This window comes from Leiobunum rupestre, chromosome 3, assembly GCF_980474605.1.
Source record: "Leiobunum rupestre chromosome 3, qqLeiRupe1.1.hap1, whole genome shotgun sequence".
Taxonomy (NCBI): domain Eukaryota; kingdom Metazoa; phylum Arthropoda; class Arachnida; order Opiliones; family Sclerosomatidae; genus Leiobunum; species Leiobunum rupestre.
Window position 1 is genome coordinate 23,794,007 of NC_143386.1, and position 19,046 is coordinate 23,813,052.

At 35.9% G+C, this 19,046-nt stretch overlaps 1 protein-coding gene and 1 long non-coding RNA gene across 2 annotated transcripts; both read left to right on the forward strand.

Moving 5' to 3' along the window:
- The first annotated feature begins 283 nt into the window (after positions 1 to 283).
- On the forward strand, positions 284 to 5,408 carry LOC149949847 (uncharacterized). The gene is made up of 3 exons (XR_016479970.1): positions 284 to 417; positions 3,790 to 3,879; positions 5,271 to 5,408. It is a non-coding gene; the product is annotated as an uncharacterized LOC149949847 (long non-coding RNA).
- Positions 5,409 to 5,438: 30 nt separating this feature from the next.
- Positions 5,439 to 17,477, forward strand: LOC149949848 (uncharacterized). Its single transcript, XM_090169318.1, has 2 exons — positions 5,439 to 5,650; positions 16,626 to 17,477. Exon 2 carries the CDS (start codon positions 16,700 to 16,702, stop codon positions 17,156 to 17,158), a length of 459 nt encoding a protein of 152 aa, XP_090025444.1. The 5' UTR covers positions 5,439 to 5,650; positions 16,626 to 16,699; the 3' UTR covers positions 17,159 to 17,477.
- The last annotated feature ends 1,569 nt before the right edge of the window (positions 17,478 to 19,046 follow it).

Below are 19,046 nucleotides of genomic sequence, written 5' to 3' on the forward strand. Positions count from 1 at the left end.
AAATATTTTCTGATAGTCGCTGGGCATTTGTTTTAAACTATTAGCATTTTTTATTGATTAAAATGTTAATTTAGTCTTTTATAAACCACCATTATCCATTATTTTCCAATTTTCGACTATTGATCCTGGCTTGGATAAAAGGCGCCATTTTAGGAACAATAAAAATGTTGATAACGTATAGAATAACTCTGCTATATGGTATCATAGTGTATTCGGGATTGGCTATGCAATTTAATAACTTTATAACAATGCCAGGTTTATGATATACGAAATGGGCTTTATTAATTCAAATTTCATTCATCTCTTATTTCAGACACTAGTGACTTGTTCAATAATGAAGTTTCAACAAATAATTATGCCGAGCCGTTGCTGGTTGATGACAGTGAAGGTGGAACAAGTGCGCTCTCCAGTGGCCAGGTATTTATTCAGTATTTTCAAAAGAAGAGTAATGAGTAAATTAGTGTTTTATTGGTTTGCTATGGGTGAGTATATAATTTTAATTTTTGGTCCAACTTTAAATTACCTAAAGGGGTGATAAACACTCAAGTAATTTGAAGATGCATAATAAATATGCTACTATTAAAATTATTTTACAACAACCGTTTTCCACATTTGTATAAGGTCTTAATTAGTACAGTCGATATACAGTTGCAGATCAAACAAATTGCAATAATTATTTACTTTTAATTCAAGATTTAAAAAATGTGCTGACATGTTTTCTGAAGTTTCCTTGTGCCCACTCCCTTTCTCGAAAAATTTTAATTATTGTTGTAAAATATTTATAATTTTATATTTATAGGATTCTTAAAATGTTTGAGGAAATTTTTATACATATATCAAATCATTAACAAGTTGCCTGAGCCTTAATTAAGTACACCCCACACACTGAAGTATTCCATAGATTTTCATAGATGTATTGTTGAAATTGTACATGGTGTAAACTGCGTATCTTTAACTCATAAAATGTTCTTAATTGTTTTTCCATATTTTAACGGAAGACGTTTATTTATTCAGTTCCGTTACTGACAAAAAGGATAATGTATTTGTGAAAGATATGGAGCTGGCATATCTGTAATTTGTTATTCGGATAGTGTTTTAAAATATGAGAACCTTCAAAGCAAATTTTGTGTTGTTCCTATCTGCTGGAACCTTAATTAAAGCCTATCAAATTAAAAAGTATTACAAAAAAATTGTATAAAGATACGTAGCTCATATGTATAATTTCCACAATCTCTATTAAAACAGTGGGGAGTGCTTAAGGAACTTGTTCTTAGTTGATTCTATCAAATTTGTATTTGGAACATGTTTTATTGGAATTCGTATGTTAAGTCGTTAGAGATCACTACAATTTATGTGGGAATTTCTAAATTAAAAAAAAATTACAACAATGAAAATATTTCGGGAAGTCTGAGGGAAAAGTATAGGAAAGTAGTGATGTAGAGCAGTAATGATATTGTTTATCTAGAAACTCCGAAATTATCTTGTAGTTGGTTTGATGTACCAATGTATTTTTATTGTAGGTCGACTGTAACTATCTTCAGATCTTGTACCTATATAAATTATAAAATTTTATTTTTAAATTTAACTCGCACTACAGTTGTAAAACTTTATTTAATTTTTTTATTTGGTTGCAAGATCTGATAGAAATCTGTCCAAACAAAAATAAATTTATAATATTGTTTTAGTTAATGCATTAATTATATAAAGTACGGATATTTTAGGTTGAATATGGCAATTATATTTGGGTTGAAAACTACAAAATTAAGATCGATATTTTCTCAAAGCCTGTTCAAAAAGCATTACTCAGCAATAAAAGTTTAGAAGCGTCATACCGTAGTATCGTTGTAAGAACTTTAGTTGATGATGCTGCAAAAAAATGTGTCAGGCCCTCATATGGCAGTATGAGGAAGATTTCAAAGCATTTTATGAAGAGGTTCCCGAATTCAATAGTGGACAAAGTTGGTGACAAGAAAATTGGTCTAGGTGATGCACTTTTCGTGAGGCAATTACAAAACCGACTTGATCATCTCTCACGAAGTGGAAAGGGTGCATTTGCTCGAGTGAAGGATATGAAAAAAAAACAAAAAACTAACGCTGAAATTTAACACGGATTCAATTAATTTAAATCCGAAAGCCAGTGAGGGTGATTTAAACACTTGCGAGTGTACACTTTTTGTCCCCGGACAAGCGAAAAAAACCACCTACTGAAACTACTTTCAAACCGGGTATAAGAGCAAATGTCGGCTCTATCATTGCCACCTGTATTATGAAAGGCCCCAGTTTATAGAGATGGCCATGAATCTATCCGATTTCTTTTTACTTCCTTTTTCGAGAGCATGGTGCCATCTTTTAATGGAAAAGGTAGCTCAAATTCAATATAGCCAATTAACAACGTCGTCAAAGAGCCCTTGTAGAGTATTATAATTAGACAAATTATATTTTATTTAGTGGTCTTTAACCAAAATTATATCCCCTGTTAAAACGAATTTTTAAAATAACTGTTAAGTGATGGACCAGTTTACAAACGATCCAATGAACGAAAGGGGTACCTTTAATTAAGTACCGTTTTTAATTTAGTTGTTAGCGACATCCATTGAAAAAAGGTATTGACCAGTTTACAAACGATCCAATGAACGCGACGGGTACCTATAATTAAGTACCGTTTTTAATTTAGTTGTTAGCGACATCCATTGAAAAAAGGTATTGACCAGTTTACAAACGATCCAATGAACGCGACGGGTACCTATAATTAAGTACCGTTTTTTATTTCGTTGTTAACGACATCCATTGAAAATAAGTTATTGACCAGTTTACAAACGATCCAATGAACGCGAGGGGTACCTATAATTAAGTACCGTTTTTTACTTCGTTGTTAGCGACATCCATTGAAAAAAAGAGTTACTTCACAATGAACCGACACTTGCTTTAAATCCTTTCGAACAAAAACCATTATTTATTTATGATTATAAAATTAAATTATATTATATTATTTTATATCCGCTCTTTTAAAAGTCTTTCATTAAAAAGATAAAATACTTTTAAAAATATTGAAACCTTTTTCCGAAGAAAGTTACTTTTTTCTTTCAGATAACTTATTTTACATTTAATTAAATTAGTTTAACTCAATTTATTAAACATTCCTTTCATTGCCGGCTAATACAATTTATAGCCAAATATGACGGTTTTGGCCTAGCTTTTCGAAAATATTCTCCAAATTTTAAACCCAACTTTCTCCAAAGGTTGCGAAGGGAATCTTAGAAAAATTATGAAATGGACTAACTGTAACGTTTTCTAATAAACGTCGGAAAAATTATAGTTAACCACATGCGTCTCTCGGAATAAATGGCGTGTTAACATCCTCCGAAATGGCTTTTTCCAACACTTTAACTAGTTGTACCTATTGTTTGAAATAACTTACGACTCGGAATTTTTGTCCACCTTCTAAATTCGCTAAGATCTATCGAATGACACCAACGAAAACCCGGTGCTCCTTCAGCGAAAGTAACTTGGCCACTACGCCACTTTCCATTATTTCATTATTACAAAAATGTATATATGATTAGTAAATTAGCACTGTGTAAATCGTCATTCTTAGGTAATGCAATTATAGTATGTTTCACGATGGAGTTGACAGTAAGAATAAGGCTTTGTAGCTATCTCTTTAGTATGATCATAAGTCTATAATATGTTTCCAACGTTTCTAACATAAAATAAATTACGATTAACCTGCTTTCTTTCAGGAAAAACCTTTTAGTTTAGGCATTTTAATTTTATTCTGCATGTGTCCAGATTTAACTTATGACGTAAGACATCGAAGACCATAAAACAGTAATGGAATCACAACATAATCAAACTCCGTTCAAAGTTCTAATAAATGAGGTAAGATTTATAATTTATATCAAGGGGTTAACCACTTCCTCATATTATGTACACCAATTACAGCGAGTACAGCTAAACATGTAATCGATTACGTAATCACTTTAGTACAGTCAAAGCTACGGGCTTGTACACCGATTACGGATAGCGATCCGACCCTCGGTTTCTTTTGGTCAGTAAATACAGTATGGAAGCTTCAGCCGTGGTCCAGCCTTGATACTTCTCCTAGTACATCAGAGTGCTGCGCGTGGAACACTTCTACAGGCGCTGTAATACCAAGAAAAGACCAATGGGAGAATTAGAAGCGCATTTTCCAAATGCTTTTTCGGGCGATTGGTTAAAGGTGTTACTGTGTTTGTTCCTGCAACTGAAGCTCCAGTTTCCGTTGTCGGAGTGGCGATTCGGAAAAGTTAGATTCTCGCTTGTTGGTTTACTTATTTTGAATTTAAAAAGTTCGGAAAATAAGGATATCTTGAAATTTTTACCATTACTACGTAGTGAGCGATAATGTGTTCTTAGGAATTAGTAAATCATTTACAAACTACGCTAAAAAAATCACATCTGCTGCTTTGTCAATAAACCAATCGCCCGAAAAAGCATTTGGAAAATGCGCTTTCTAATTCTCCCATTAGTCTATTTTTGGCCTACCAGCGCCGGTAGAAGTGTTCCACCCGCCGCACTCTAGTGTACTAGGAGAAGTACCAAGGCTGGACCACGGCTGAGGCTTCCACCCTGTATGTTTGCAATTAAAAAGAACCAAAGTAATTTTTTTATTTACTGTGTAAAGAGTGTGAAACTAACAGTAGTTTAAAAGTTTATTTAACATTGACATGACAGTATCATGGAATTTGCAGTAAAAATAACGTGAATGGTGGAACTTGAAAGAGGGTCCGTGGAAGATAATAGAGTTAGTTTCTCTTACAGACGTACAAGTTTTCCCTACACCTTTTACAAGTGTTGTTTATTGTCTTAACAACGTTTATGACAACCAGAAAACAAACGATGACAATTATTTATTTCGTTTTAAAAGTAGTTGAGAAATATTAACGAAACCAATTATAAATTATTATTTCAATAAGATTATCATTCTTAGTACAATTAAAAATTTATAATTAAAATGTCTAATAAATATTAACTATTTAAACAATGCGCAACTATTGCAAAGAATGTAAAAGAAAATCAAGAATCGGCGCTTTTTATCGCAATTTTATGCTGTATCTTGGAATAAATTATGCAGTAAACGTTGCGAGAATGATAATTTTAATTGCAATAAGTGATATTATTTTGAATACAGATAAAACAGGTTATACATTAATTGGTTTGGTTGAACATTTTATGAGTCAATTTCTTCGCGAGTAATGAACCCATCTTTGTTGGCGTCCACGTCATCGAAGTAGTCAGTGACGTCATGGACCGACCGAGACAAAGTGGACTGGACGTTCCTCTGGACCCAAGCGTGGCTCTCTTCGCGGTTCAGTCGGCCATCGCCATCGACGTCGGCCACTGCGAAGATGGAGTCAGGGATGCTTTCTTCGGAGACGGAACGCCTAGCCCGGCAATGTGTGCAGGTCCCCGTTCGGCAACCCCTGTCGCAGTTGCAGCCGAAAATATTGCAATGTCCGTGAGCGCAATATGGTGTGCGACTAGTGCAATCACCGCAAGCATTGCCAATCACTGGGAAAAACCAGGGCAGGGGTGACAACATTCTGCAGCTGCAAAATCGATAAACAATACAACTGCAGCCAAACCAAAAGCGCAGCTAACTCAATCTTGGGTAAGCCCATTTCTAAAAGATATAAAACCAATTTTTGTTTAATTTCCACAGAAATTATATACTCAAAGTCAGTGTGACCTCCGATTTTAAAACTATAGTCATTTAAAATGGACGATGGGTAAATTATTTGAATCGGTTTTTGAGCCTTTTAGTTATTCTGAATATTTAAACTAAACATACGTTTTTAGAGTTTGTTTTTGAATTAGATCATTAGTTTTGGAGTTAATTTTTAAGCTGATATCCAGATTTTTTAGTTAATTTTTACAGTTTATTTCAAGATTTCTGAAATATATTGTTTCTGTAAGCTGGTCGATTTTTTTAAAAATAATTATTATTAAACATCAGAGGATCATTATAAATAGTTAATTGGAGGCGGCAGGCGTTCAGTGGCGCTACTATAAATGAATGCCAACCACACAGCAACTACATTGGCTACAACAATCTTAAACTTACGATATTGGCAGAAAAGCTCACATAGAAAAATCAGCAGGTTGTGTGCATCGAAAAATGACTAGTTTCCTGTGCAGTGTCTTTGCGTGGACCTTAGTTCATTGAAGCGGGTGTGATTACGATTACCAACGGGTCAATGATTTTTTAAGTGTGAATTTTAGATTTTAAATAATTTTAAAATTAAAAGAATAATTTATTCATCAACCTTATGTTGTTCATTAATCGTGTCAGCAATCCAAATCTTACATTAATAACAATCGATATTTTTGCCAGCGAGCAAAATCTAAATAATTTTAAACAACACGTGTAATTTGAGATGCGCTAAAATGTATCGATTCTTGTTAAATAATCTTATATTTGACTTTGAAAGGAAAATCTAAAACGAACAATTTGAAACGACGGGACAGAGTTCATATTACAAAGAAACGAAGTAAAAATGCTGTGCATTCTTACCGTACTTAAATGAAATTCCTTTCTTGGGAACTGTAACGAGTCAATGCTAAACCGTTGTTTCCACACTTCCTTTTATACGCTGAACTCTTTCGTAATTTGCAATATCTTTTATCTTAGTATTTGAGCTTTGTGTCGTTCAAAAGAAATGAAGTTCTTAAATTTTAACTTTTAAAATGAGAAAATCGAAGATACGATAAAGAAAATAAATAAGACCATTTTATTTTAAGAAAAATATTGGTGAGTTTCAATAATGCATCTTGGAAGAAGTTACATTATTTTAACACGTCAAAGCGTGGTAAATTAATTGTGAACGACTCTAGTTTCTCAACATGGCTGGGAAACCATCGCTAGACGTCATTCTGGGATAAGACAGAGCAATGGGATTTTAGTTTTTGAATACAATCTTCAGAGTTTTTTAATTTTATGTAATATAATTTCCCCTTTAATTGGAAACAATATTTCTTGTTTAAAAAACTCTGAAGATTGTATTAAAAAACTAAAATCCCATTGCTCTGTCTTATCCCAGAATGACGTCTTAGGGAGTTTTGATATAACTGATATGTATGGTAGTATCCCAATAACTGAGGCCCTTAAATTATTGGAATCTAAATTGAGAATTGACCCTAATTTATCACAAAGATATCCTCTTAAAATTAATACAATTCTGAAGCTTTCGGAACTATGTTTAACTAGTACTTATTTTAACTTTAATTCCCAAATTTATAAACAAAAAGACGGCCTAGCAATGGGGAATACATTATCACCGGTTAAAGCAAATGTTTTCGTGGAAAATCTAGAGGATACCATTTTTGGGTCGGACATGGACAAAAATCATTTTGCTTGCTGGCTTCGTTTTATGGATGGCAAATTAAAACTAACGAACGACTGAAGAAGAGCGTCGGCTCGAAACGTCTTGTTTAAAATAAAGTTTTATCTTCTAATACCATGCCGTTTTCTCTGAATTAAACATAATTTCATCCTAAATTTAGTTTATCATTATGAAGATACTACTAACAAGGAAACTGCGCGAGGTGAAAAACGCTTTTTTTTTAAACTCGGGAGTTTGGTTAACTTTGTGTATTTTGAAATTTACAATGGGCTATCATTTTTCCATGGCAACCGAAATCGTTTTTGACAACTAAAACGCTATTCTGTTAATTAAGTTTGTGTTAACTAAAAATTTCAAACAATGAAACAATTTATTAAAAATATGAGATAGAAAAATACGAAAACGAAGATTTAGGTAAACCGGATTTTATTCAGCTATTTTTAATAAATCTTGGTAAAATCAAAAGTTAATTGGATATATTATCATTATTTTGTAACTGTTTATAAATTTATGGGTGTTAAGTATTTGGATTAAACAAGTACCGCGGTAAAAGAATGGGTTATTGAGAAAAATTCAATCAAATATTTGGTAATTTAAATATATTTCTGTAAATTCAAGATTGTGGATTTATAATCAAAATTAGCTAGTTTCGAATACCGTTGATTTGACTCCATGAATTTTGGGGTTAAATTAAATAAATTGTGTAGTTTAAAATAATTTTAATAATTTATAAGATTGGAAAAATTAATTGAACATTCAAATTTCTGGTTTTACAAACAATCCAATGTACAATTCACGTACAGGGTAGCCGGTGCCGCTGGGTCGTACATACATTTTAACTCGTTACACTTAAAAATTTTAACGATATCTTGTCCGACGCTAAATTTACCGGCCTCGTTATCCCAATATAATTTTCTTAAATCTAAGCCCAAAAAGTTGGGAATTTGCCCAATTCACTATTTTTCCTCTTTAGTCTTTGTGCATTAGATATTTTATTCAAAATTAAGTCCGATAACGTTAAAAATATTTTATTTTGGGTTAGGTCAAGACCTTGCTACTTATATCTTGGGTTATATCGGCAAATAATAAATTAACGTAAGGTTTTGGAGGTATCTTGAGGGACACCCATTTTTGTGATTTTCCATTTTTGCGTAAAACTCTACATAACCAGGAAGTACAGAACGGGAGTCGTTTTGCCAGAGGTATGAGCGTTCTCAACCAAGAAGCCAGAGAATAGATGTGGGGTTAGTTGAAAGGGGGTGGTGAGGTTGTAAAAATACACCTTTTTGCGCCATCTACCTAATTTTTGTGGCTTTGTTGATTACTGAGGAATGTGGCTGCCGTTTTGAATCGTTTTTCATTAGATAATGTGGACATTATATTACGATTTACTCTGAAGTAACAATGGTCCGTGCTAGTTTTTACCACGAGAGTGTAAAATTTTATATCCACTACTTTAACCGGATAGTCGCTGTCAATAGATGGCGTTAAATAGTAAAAATTTTGCAGAGGTGCTTGCTGAAGTGTAGGTTATTACAGTAGAAACAAAATAAAATTCCTATTTTCATCTCAAGTTCTGTACTTCCTTACATTAAGTTAAATTTTCATTTAAGTTATATTTTTGAAAAGCTATGGCTAATTATAATCTAGATTTGGAATTTCGTAACTTAATTTTTATTTGAAGTAAGGTTTTTTGCACAGCGCATACGCAAGATATATTTTAACGTTGACAGGGTTCCAATAGGCGAAACTATAAAGTCCAGGGGGGTGGAAAGATGGTAGTCACGTGACTTTGTGGAGAACTGCAGTGCCATCTGTCATTCATTTTATTTTGCTAATGGTGGTTTAAATTTTGAACGATTATTTATTTACTATTTATATTTAAAACACTTTGTAATAGAAGAGTGGAAGTTAATTAGCTGTCTGCAGTATCTGGAAGGTTTTTTGTTTTTTCTTTAACGTCGCACGGCCGCCGACTATGAACACAAGTCATCGAATCGAAGTTGGCTGTGAAAAGGAAGTCACGTGATTTTGTTTTCCCATTTTAACAAGTTGATTAAGACCAAATTTACATTATAGTTTCGCCAATTGGAGTTTCCCTCTGGCGCAATCCATCCAAGCCGCCAAAGGCGAAACATCGCATCGCGCGTCCTTATCATAAATAACAATACAGGGTTTGAATAAAATGTCAAACTTAGTGTTACCATAAGTAACGTAATGAAATAAGTATGATTATTGGCGAAGTTGGGTTTCGTTAAAAATAGTCCAATTAAGTAACGTAGTAAAATCCACCAAAAATAATCAAATTAAGTGTTATCATATTTAGCATTATAAAAAATATAGCTATAAGTATGGTCATTGGTGAAACAGGGTAGCGTTTTAAAAGTTAAATTGAGTGTTACCATAAGAAACGTATTAAAATAAGTTTGATCATTGTCGAAATAGGGTTTCGTTAAAAATAGTCCAATTAAGTGTTATCATAAGTTACGTAATAAAAATAAGGCTGATCATTGGCGAAATAAAAATAGTCAAATTAAGTGTTATCATAAGTAACGTTACAAAAATAAATATGACCATTGGCAAAAAAAGGTTTCGTTAAAAATTGACAAATTAAGTGTTATCATAAGTAACGTTACAGAAATAAGAATGATGATTAGGGAAAAAAGGTTACGTTAAAAATTATCAAATTAAGTGTTATCATAAGTAACGTAAGATATTAAGTATGATCATTGACCTACGCAGAGAATGGAAGGCGAAATAAACGTTTGCTCCGGTATCATTTGCGGTTACTTTAAAATTAGTTTTAATTTACTAAGTTAGGATTCTTGGGCCTATAGTGGTGTAAACACACCCTCAGGTGTAAGGGCTATACGATTTAACGATCGATACAACTAGCTGAGGCTAGCCACCAGTTAGTCTTCTATATTATCAGGAGCGCTTGGTACGTTGGTCGTTCGTTCATTCGAGCTTTTCCGTAGTCAGTTAGCAAACCAAAGGCTTCGTTACTGGGGTGAGTGAGGCGGAAAAGGGTCAAATGGGTGAGTTTCGACGAAAGGGCAAGGGTCGCTACGAGAGAGGAGAGACCCATCCCATTAAACGAATTTTAGGGGACACGTACTCCCATGTTATCGTGGGCCGCTGTTAATTTTTCCCCTTTTACCTTTCGTTTTAGTTTTGGTTTCGTATTAACCTCCTCCCCCCGCTGACGGGTTTTGATATTCTACTCTTCGCTTCGAAGAACCAAGGTTTTTCACTTTTCTTTCATATAAGAATTGGTGTTTAAGAGAAGGGGTGGGATGCACATGTGACCGAAAAGAGGGCATACACACCAGCGATTCAATAGGAGAACGCAACTTTAGATGGAGAAATTCAAGACGGGTTAGATAACGTGAAAAAGTGGAGACAAAGCACTTCGTTTCGAGGTTGATATTTCCCCTAAATAAACTTGACTTCGAGGGATTCAGAAATAGGAGATATTTTCGAGGGTGCAAAAAGGCGCACTATTATTATTACTGAGGGAGGAGGAGGGCGAGAGATATCCCCATTCGTGCACTTCGACCAGTGGTCCATTGCGCTACCCCAAAGCTTAAGACTTAAAAAATACAATATTCGACACAAAACGTAAAATCCGCCTGGCTGGCATGTTATAGAAATCAGAGGTTTGCCACTGATGCATTCCAAGATGCTCGATTCTTTTGGCAAAGTAATAATGGTACCTACAAAGCACATGAGAGGAAGTTTCCTCCTCAACGTGACAAGCCCTACAGATTGGATCAACATTCATTCCAATCAAGTAAAGATGTTAAGTAGACAGTGGCCTGTTAGTAGGCCAACCACCAACCTCATATTGGACTTAGAAAGCGAGAGCAGCTCTTTTGCTCTCTGCCTAGAGGGGCCCAATATAAACTCTTTAGCTGAAGATTGAGTTGACGGTCAGCCATATAATAAGAGATAAGCTAGAAGGGAGACAAACGGCAGGTTCAGGACTAAAGAACCCAGCCCGTGCCCATTTCTTGGCCAACCCCCGATCTAATCACAAACCCTCGGATCCAGAAGATAAATAACCTGGATTGCAGATGGTTCTAAGACTAATTCTAACAAGTTTGGAATGCATTGCCTTACTAGGAACCTCGGCTTCTACAGCGTTTTCCAAGCGGAAATTGCCGCTATTTGCTACGGTGTTGACTTTTGTAATCAAAGGGAGATTCATGGCAAGGTTATCCAAATATATTTGTAAAGTCAAGCGGCTGTTTAAATCTCCTCTCGGAGCTATGCACCTACAATAAATTTCAGCTCTATTCAATTCGTGGCTATCGGGGGCTGGCCAAGAAGTGGGCACGGGCTGGGTTCTTTAGTCCTGAACCTGCCGTTTGTCTCCCTTCTAGCTTAGTGCGCGGCCTTATCTCTTATTCTATGACAGAATAACGAGTTAATCTCGGGCCCCTATAGGCAGAGAGCAAAAGAGCTGCTCTCGCTTTCTAAGTTCAATATCAGGCTGGTTGTTGGCCTGCTAACAGGCAAGGCTCTTAAAGGGTCATATGAGCCAATAACTGGTGGCAGAGCTGCCAGATTAATAATAGAAATTATGGTATCGACGATAAAAAAAGTATGAAATTCTCGGAAAAATTAATGCCCCTCCCAATTATGAAGTGTTCAGCTTGTTAGGCGGGGATTACAAACTTAAAAGTAAGGCTTTAATCGTTTTAAGTGTTTTTCGTAAGGATTACATGTTCTTGAAAAACTTGTATCTATAATTAGCCATAGTAACTAACTTTTAAAAATTTTAAGTCATCGAACTTTATACAATTTTTTGATTATACATGTATATACATGTTTTCATGTATGCCTATTGATCCACTTCTGTGTAAATTTATAACAAAACGTTGTAAAAAGGTAAAATAAATACATAACAAAACTTAACTTTTATATAGTAGGAATATATAAAATATTACCTTCTCATTCAAGGTCAAGTACAAATATATATATATATATATATATTTTGAAGGAATTCAGTATAAAACTTAACTTTTATTTAGTACGAATACATAAGATATCGCGTTTTTGTTTCAATTTGAAGTCAGGTACATTTAGTTATGGAACTTTTGAATAAAGGTAGATAAGAAATTTTACAATCCTATATGTGTCATATTACAGTTATCAACTAAAATGATTATTGATCACTTAAAAATGGTAATTAGTGGATGGGCTCTGTTATAGTTTAACTCAAATTGTACATTATCATTACTACAAATTATTCAAAGATAACTCAATAGATAATTAAATTTTCTTCATATAGAAAATTAAATTGATGATTTTGTTGGGCAATACATCACATTGAGATTGTTGATAAACAATTATAATTTTAAACCATAACAGATTATTATAATTTTTACCTCCCCCTAGGAGGGGTTTTACAATCGCCGTGTCTGTCTGTCTGTGGGTCTATCAGTCTGGACAGCGAACTTGTACCTATTTTCGGGGCAAAGTGTAATCCCTGCGTTCGCAGTTTCTTGGAATTAGGGAAAAGCTATTCCAAAAGAGGCCTCTTTTTGTCATTGCGTGTAGTATATATATTTTTTTCAATTTGCGTTAGTATCGGGCTGGTTTGGACCCGAGTCCTCCTGCACGACAGGTGAGCGTTCTACCACAGAACAACGAATACATGTTAAGCTTCACCGAAAATTAAAAAACCAAACCCATTAATCCAAAAAATTAAATGAACATTGTTAAATAACTTGACTAATTGTTTTATTACCAGATTTTTTAACGGATAACGAAAACAAAATATTTATTTTAACCTTTGTCTACAACTTTCAGGGGAAAATGGTGAAAGTCACGTTTTTAAGAATTTTGTAGTTAGTTGTCCGGGTGCTTTAAAAGAAAAAACACATTTTTATGTTGTTTATTTTCAACCGAAACCACTTTTCGATTAACCCTTTACCTTTTTTTTATTCAAAGAAGGAAGAAAGAAGGGCTGATTGAGTCTGAGAAGACCGCGAGCCCGGTGAAGTCGGCCACCTGATTTATCAGGGCGAGAAATGTGTAACGGCCACGCCAACGGGGAGATACGTGGGGACAGGGGTGGGGACACCTGTGGCGAAAGTATTCCAACCACCCGTTGGGGGATTGGTGGTGACACCTGTGGCGAAAGTATTCCAACCACCCGTTGGGGGATTGGTGGTCGTCCTCACACGGCCATCCACAAACTCTGCCTCCCAGAAGCTTCGGATTACAGGAGTACGCCACTACTCCCGAAAACCCATTAGCTACTTTTAAAAACAATCCCTAACCTGACTGAATGCTCGCGAGATCGAACTGGTTAAACAAAAACGAAGCGGGCTAAGTAAATTAGGCACAATAGAACGCTGTATATTTAGGGCGCCTTTAGACCTGAATTAGGGACTAAAAATAGGGCGCAAAACTACTTGAAGGCTAAAATATCTATTTTTGTCCATTTTCCGAAATGTTTGTGAGAGAGTAGTTGAGGATAAATGGATGTGCTTATAACCGCTGAAAAGGATTACGGTTTATTGCTCCCCGTTTAGGCGATACTAGATTTGTACCTTTAGAAAATGTCCTTTCCGATAGTACGATTGAACCTTGGATACTAAATTTTGATACTTATTTTCATTTATCTAGAATTTCAGATAAATATTAAAATCATTTTAATCCGTAATTATTATTTATAAAGAAAGGCTTTAGTGTATCAAATCTCTACAGGGAACGTATTCAACTCGGACGTAAAAATTATACTCGTGCCTTCCAAGGCTCGAGACAGTATTCAATATCCATCGGACGCGAAATTTATCGACGAAACTGTGGATGAATACACCGCATCACAGCTCAAAATTGACGCTTTGCTTAGGAATATTTTCTGATATTAAACCATATTTTCCTAAATTAAAAGAGACTTAAAACGGTTTTAAAATCACACTTTATTTATTTATAAAATCCAACGTTTCGGAGGAACTCTTTCTCCTTCTTCAGGGATTTTATTTAAAGTTTCACCTCCAAGTCTGGCACAAAAGATTTTGCCATCAAGATAAATGACATGTAGCGGCTGCTCTGAAGAAACCCGGTAACGAGGTTATCAATCGAAAGACTGATAAGCTATGCTAAGGATGTATCTTTGGAAACTTTACTCGTCACAGCTTTGGCACTCGGAGAACGAATTCATTCGGATCTCTGGGTGCTATCACCGACTCCATCTTCTATCTTCACTTCAAGGACGAGTACTCCGGCATTCGTATCACATATTTCTGAAGTCGTGGATCGTTTCAAGGATTTTCTCGCATTCTGCCAGAACCATGAGCAAACCGTACGAGACATTATCAAGTATAATGTGACCGAGTACGTCAATGATAAATTTCGCCGAATAACAACGCAAGAATTTGGTCTGAAGCATCAAACATCAAGGCCATACAATCCTGAGCAAAATGGAGTAGCTGAACGTGAGAATCGAACAATCATGGAGTCTGTTGGAGCGATGCTGTATTTGAAACCCAATCTGCCTTCAAAGCTGTGGGCTTAAGCTGCCAATACGACGACGTATATTCTAAATCGCACATCCCCAACTCGCTTCAAAGGGAAGACACCATACGAACTATGAACTAAAAAGCCGAATCCTTCAGTCAAGCATTTGTGAATTTTTGTAACCAATTGTTACGTTAATGTGCCAAAGGAGAATCGAAATAAGCTGTCTAAGAAAGCTTTCAAACATTGGTTATGAAGATTACATGGATGGATATCGAGTCATCCGATCTCGAGATGTCCAGTTCGATCCTGAGATGTGTATACTCGAAACTAAACCGGGAGAACGAACGGCTGTCTCTAATCAGGGAGATCAGAGTTCCGATGATCCGTCGATATTCCCGAAGACATGACATCCAGATCCGTCGATATTCCTAAAGACGTTATAGCCAGATCCGTCGATATTCCCGAAGACGTGACATCCAATTCCGTCGATGTTCCCGAAGACGTGACATCAAGATCAGTCGATGTTCAAGAAGACGTTACACCCATATCCGTCGATATTCCCGAAGACGTAACACCCAGATCCGTCGATATTCCCGAAGACGTAACACCCAGATCCGTCGATATTCCCGAAGACGTGACATTCAGATTCGTCGATATTCCCGAAGACCCAGATCCATCGTTGCTCCCGAAGACATAAAACCCAGATCCGTCGATATTCCCGAAGACATGACATCCAGATCCGTCGATGATCCCGAAGACGTAACATCCAGATCCGTCGATATTGTAACAAATTACTTTTATTTAAAAACCCTTCTCACAATTTTACCCATATATATCCAAACTTTTATTTTGACATTTTTAATCCTTTGAAAAAAATGTGGGCATTTCCTTTTTCTAAAGAATGTTGTTTCCCCTTTTAAAAAAGGCTGGTACCCCGGGCTGGTTAAACCCCTTGTAGGCAAAAACTTTCCACGCTCAATAGAGCATTACGTTTCACGAAGGAACACTTAGGCCTTCGAGAACTTACACTGCACGCAGGTGCATTTCAAGGCCAATTTCCAGGAAATGAAAGTTGGATGAATATCCGGGCCTAAAAACACAAATGAATTTAGCGTAAAATGAGCGCGAGATAGAGAAAGTTCCACCTGAATCCAAATCGTCTCTGACCGAGAAGTTAAGAGTGACCTTCTCCGACCTCTGTGGCCGCCAACGATTTATTTTATTTTATCTTCAATGTGCCGGTCCAGTGCCCGACTAGGCCCATGCCGAGGTAAAATAGGTTTCGCGGAGTATTTTTTTTTGTTTTAAAGTTTTCGGTTTGACCATGCCAAAATAAGTCCCCCGAGACAAAATACTGTTCGAGATGTGTTGTGATAACCACCAGGACTATTTCCGTTAATCTGGAGCTTCAAGGGCAACTGAAACCTTCACCATGCTGCCACCGCTTATCAAGTCGCCGAAGGAATTTCGCCTTTGTACCGGTACCGTAAGTCGACACGCTACCTACTACAAACTAAAAGGGGTTAACCAGCCTTCGCATTTATAATATTGATCATTGTTTATTGAATTATTGTGTCCGATTTAATTAATGATTCCCCCCTAATTTTACTTTTTATTTCATTAAATGATTTGGATCCTAGAGACCAAGCTGTTTAATATTATTTACTTAAGCCTTATGACGACACATTTAATTTTAATTATCCCTAGACCAAGTATGAAACTTAATTTAACTTTCCTCTTGTACAAGTGTTTATTTTTAATATTTAGATATATGGGTAAAACGTTTGTGTCTCGATGTTCCCGAAGACGTGACATTCCGATCCGTCGATGTTCCCGAAGACATGACACCCAGATCCGTCGATGTTCCCGAAGACATGACACCCAGATCCGTTGATGTTCCCGAAGACGTGACACCCAGATCTGTTTATGTTCCCGAAGACGTGACATCCAGATCCATCGATGTTCCCGAAGACGTGACATTCAGATCCGTCGATGTTCCCGAAGACGTGACATTCAGATCCGTCGATGTTCCCGAAGACGTGACATTCAGATCCGTCTATGTTGCCAAAGACATGACACCCAGATCCATCGAGGTTCCCGAAGACATGACACCCAGATCCATCGATGTTCCCGAAGATGTCACATCCAGATCCATCGATGTTCCCGAAGATGTCACATCCAGATCCGTCGATGTTCCCGAAGACGTGACGTCCAGAACCGTCGAATTACCGACAGCAGTTACCGGGCCCGTCCACCAAAATCGTTTAAAATTCAGGAAAAGGGCAAACAATTGGAAATAAATCGATCTTTCTAGACAAAGACGAACGAAGTTGGTATGATTTCCAAGTACAAGGCCAGACTCGTAGCCATGGGCTATGCACAGCGAGAAGTGATCGATTATGAAGAGACTTTTGCTCCAGTTGCCCGATTTGAAATTTTTAGAATATCCCTCAGTATCGTTGCTCACAAGAAATTACATTTAAAGCAATTTGATGTAAGGACAGCCTTCTTCAATGAAATATATCCAAGGAGATCTACATTCGCCAACCAAAAGGTTTTGATGACTGTAGCGGCTATGTCTGGAGTCTTAAAAAGAGTCTGTACGGACTAAATCAATCGCCACGCTGCTCGAACGAGCGTATTGATCGAGATCTACAAAATTACGGCTTCATTCGTGCTGATGTTGATCATTGCCTGTACGTTTTTTTCGTCAGGAGGGACATTGCTTACCCTAATCCTGGACGTCAACGATGGTATCATTGCCGGAACTACAGATACTGATGTTGATTCTTTCCTCCGTCACTTCTGTGATGAATTCGAGATTACCACAAGAGCTGCCTCAAAATATCTTGGTGTCAAGAATCTATCAGTGTTTTCGTCATTCAATATTTAATTGCGATTCATGAAAACCATAATGTCAAAACCTGTGTTCTATTTAATATTTATACACTAGTAAAACTATAACAAGTTGGCAAACCAAAATATACCTCTCCTCGGAAGAATTGTCCCTAGTGGTATTAATTTCTCGAGATAACCCTTAAAAATATATATCCGCAATTTAGAGTTATTTGTTAAAAATGTTATCCCAGTTCTATCCCGCCCGGTATAAAATTTTAATTATAATTAAAATAATTGAGACGAAACGACCAATTTTAATTTATTCAGAATATCATAAGTTAAATAGTTACAACAGTGAGTTAGACGTAGTATCCCTTACGAAAATGGAGGATCATAATTTGATCAAAATTTGATTTAATTTATTGGATCCAAATGTGATCGAAAATTGGACAGATCAAACGGGGATCCAATTACAGTTGGATCCAATTTTGTTTTTACTTTAAGACCTCTCGATAACATTTAGGATCCAATTTATATCAAATTGGGATCCAAATTGGATCAAGTAAGGATAGATTTTATGAAATTTGAATGCCAATTGGATCCAATTTCGTAAATTGGGATCCAATATATATCACAATTTTACACATATTGAAATCCAATGAGATTGGATCAAATTGGGATCCAATGAGATTTGGAACCCGACTGGATCTAATGATATTGGATACGGTCTTGATCCAATTAGATTTGGATCAGCTCTTAATTCAATGAGAATTGGATCCAGTTGGGATCCAATGAGATTTGGATCCAGTTGGCATTCAAAGAGATTCTTTGAATAAAAGGTAATTTCGGTGGCATGAATTATAATTAAATAACCGTAACAGCAGATACTACCCTTTTCACTTAGTCGTGAGAGTCACTCACAGTGTAGCACATGTGACAATTAACCATAGCCAAAAGGACTCAGTGGAAAAATTTCTTACATACATAATAAAACATGCCAAGAAACGATAAGAAACTATAAAGAAAAGCTAATATTTAGGCCAAAAAGCTAGGAAACCTACAAACACTTGCCAAAAGACGTCTACTTTGGCCTAAAATGAAGAAACTGACCAAACAATGGCACGTGCATCACGTGCTCTAAGTGCTCAAAACGCTGTAATCGAAAATAATTCAAGTAAATATAACAATTATTAACAAAATCAATGAATTATATCCCCACCCAAATCCCTTGTTTTTACACCTGGTTGCGCTTAGATGGTAGATTAAATAAAACAAACAAATGTAATTGGCCAGAACCGAGTGACGTCACTGTAACTTTTGGAAGGCTAACTATTAGAGAACCGACTAGAG

What these genes read in the sequence shown, in the direction of transcription:
- LOC149949848 (XM_090169318.1), top strand. Translation starts at nt 16,700, where the DNA reads ATGACACCCAGATCCGTCGATGTTCCCGAAGACATGACACCCAGATCC.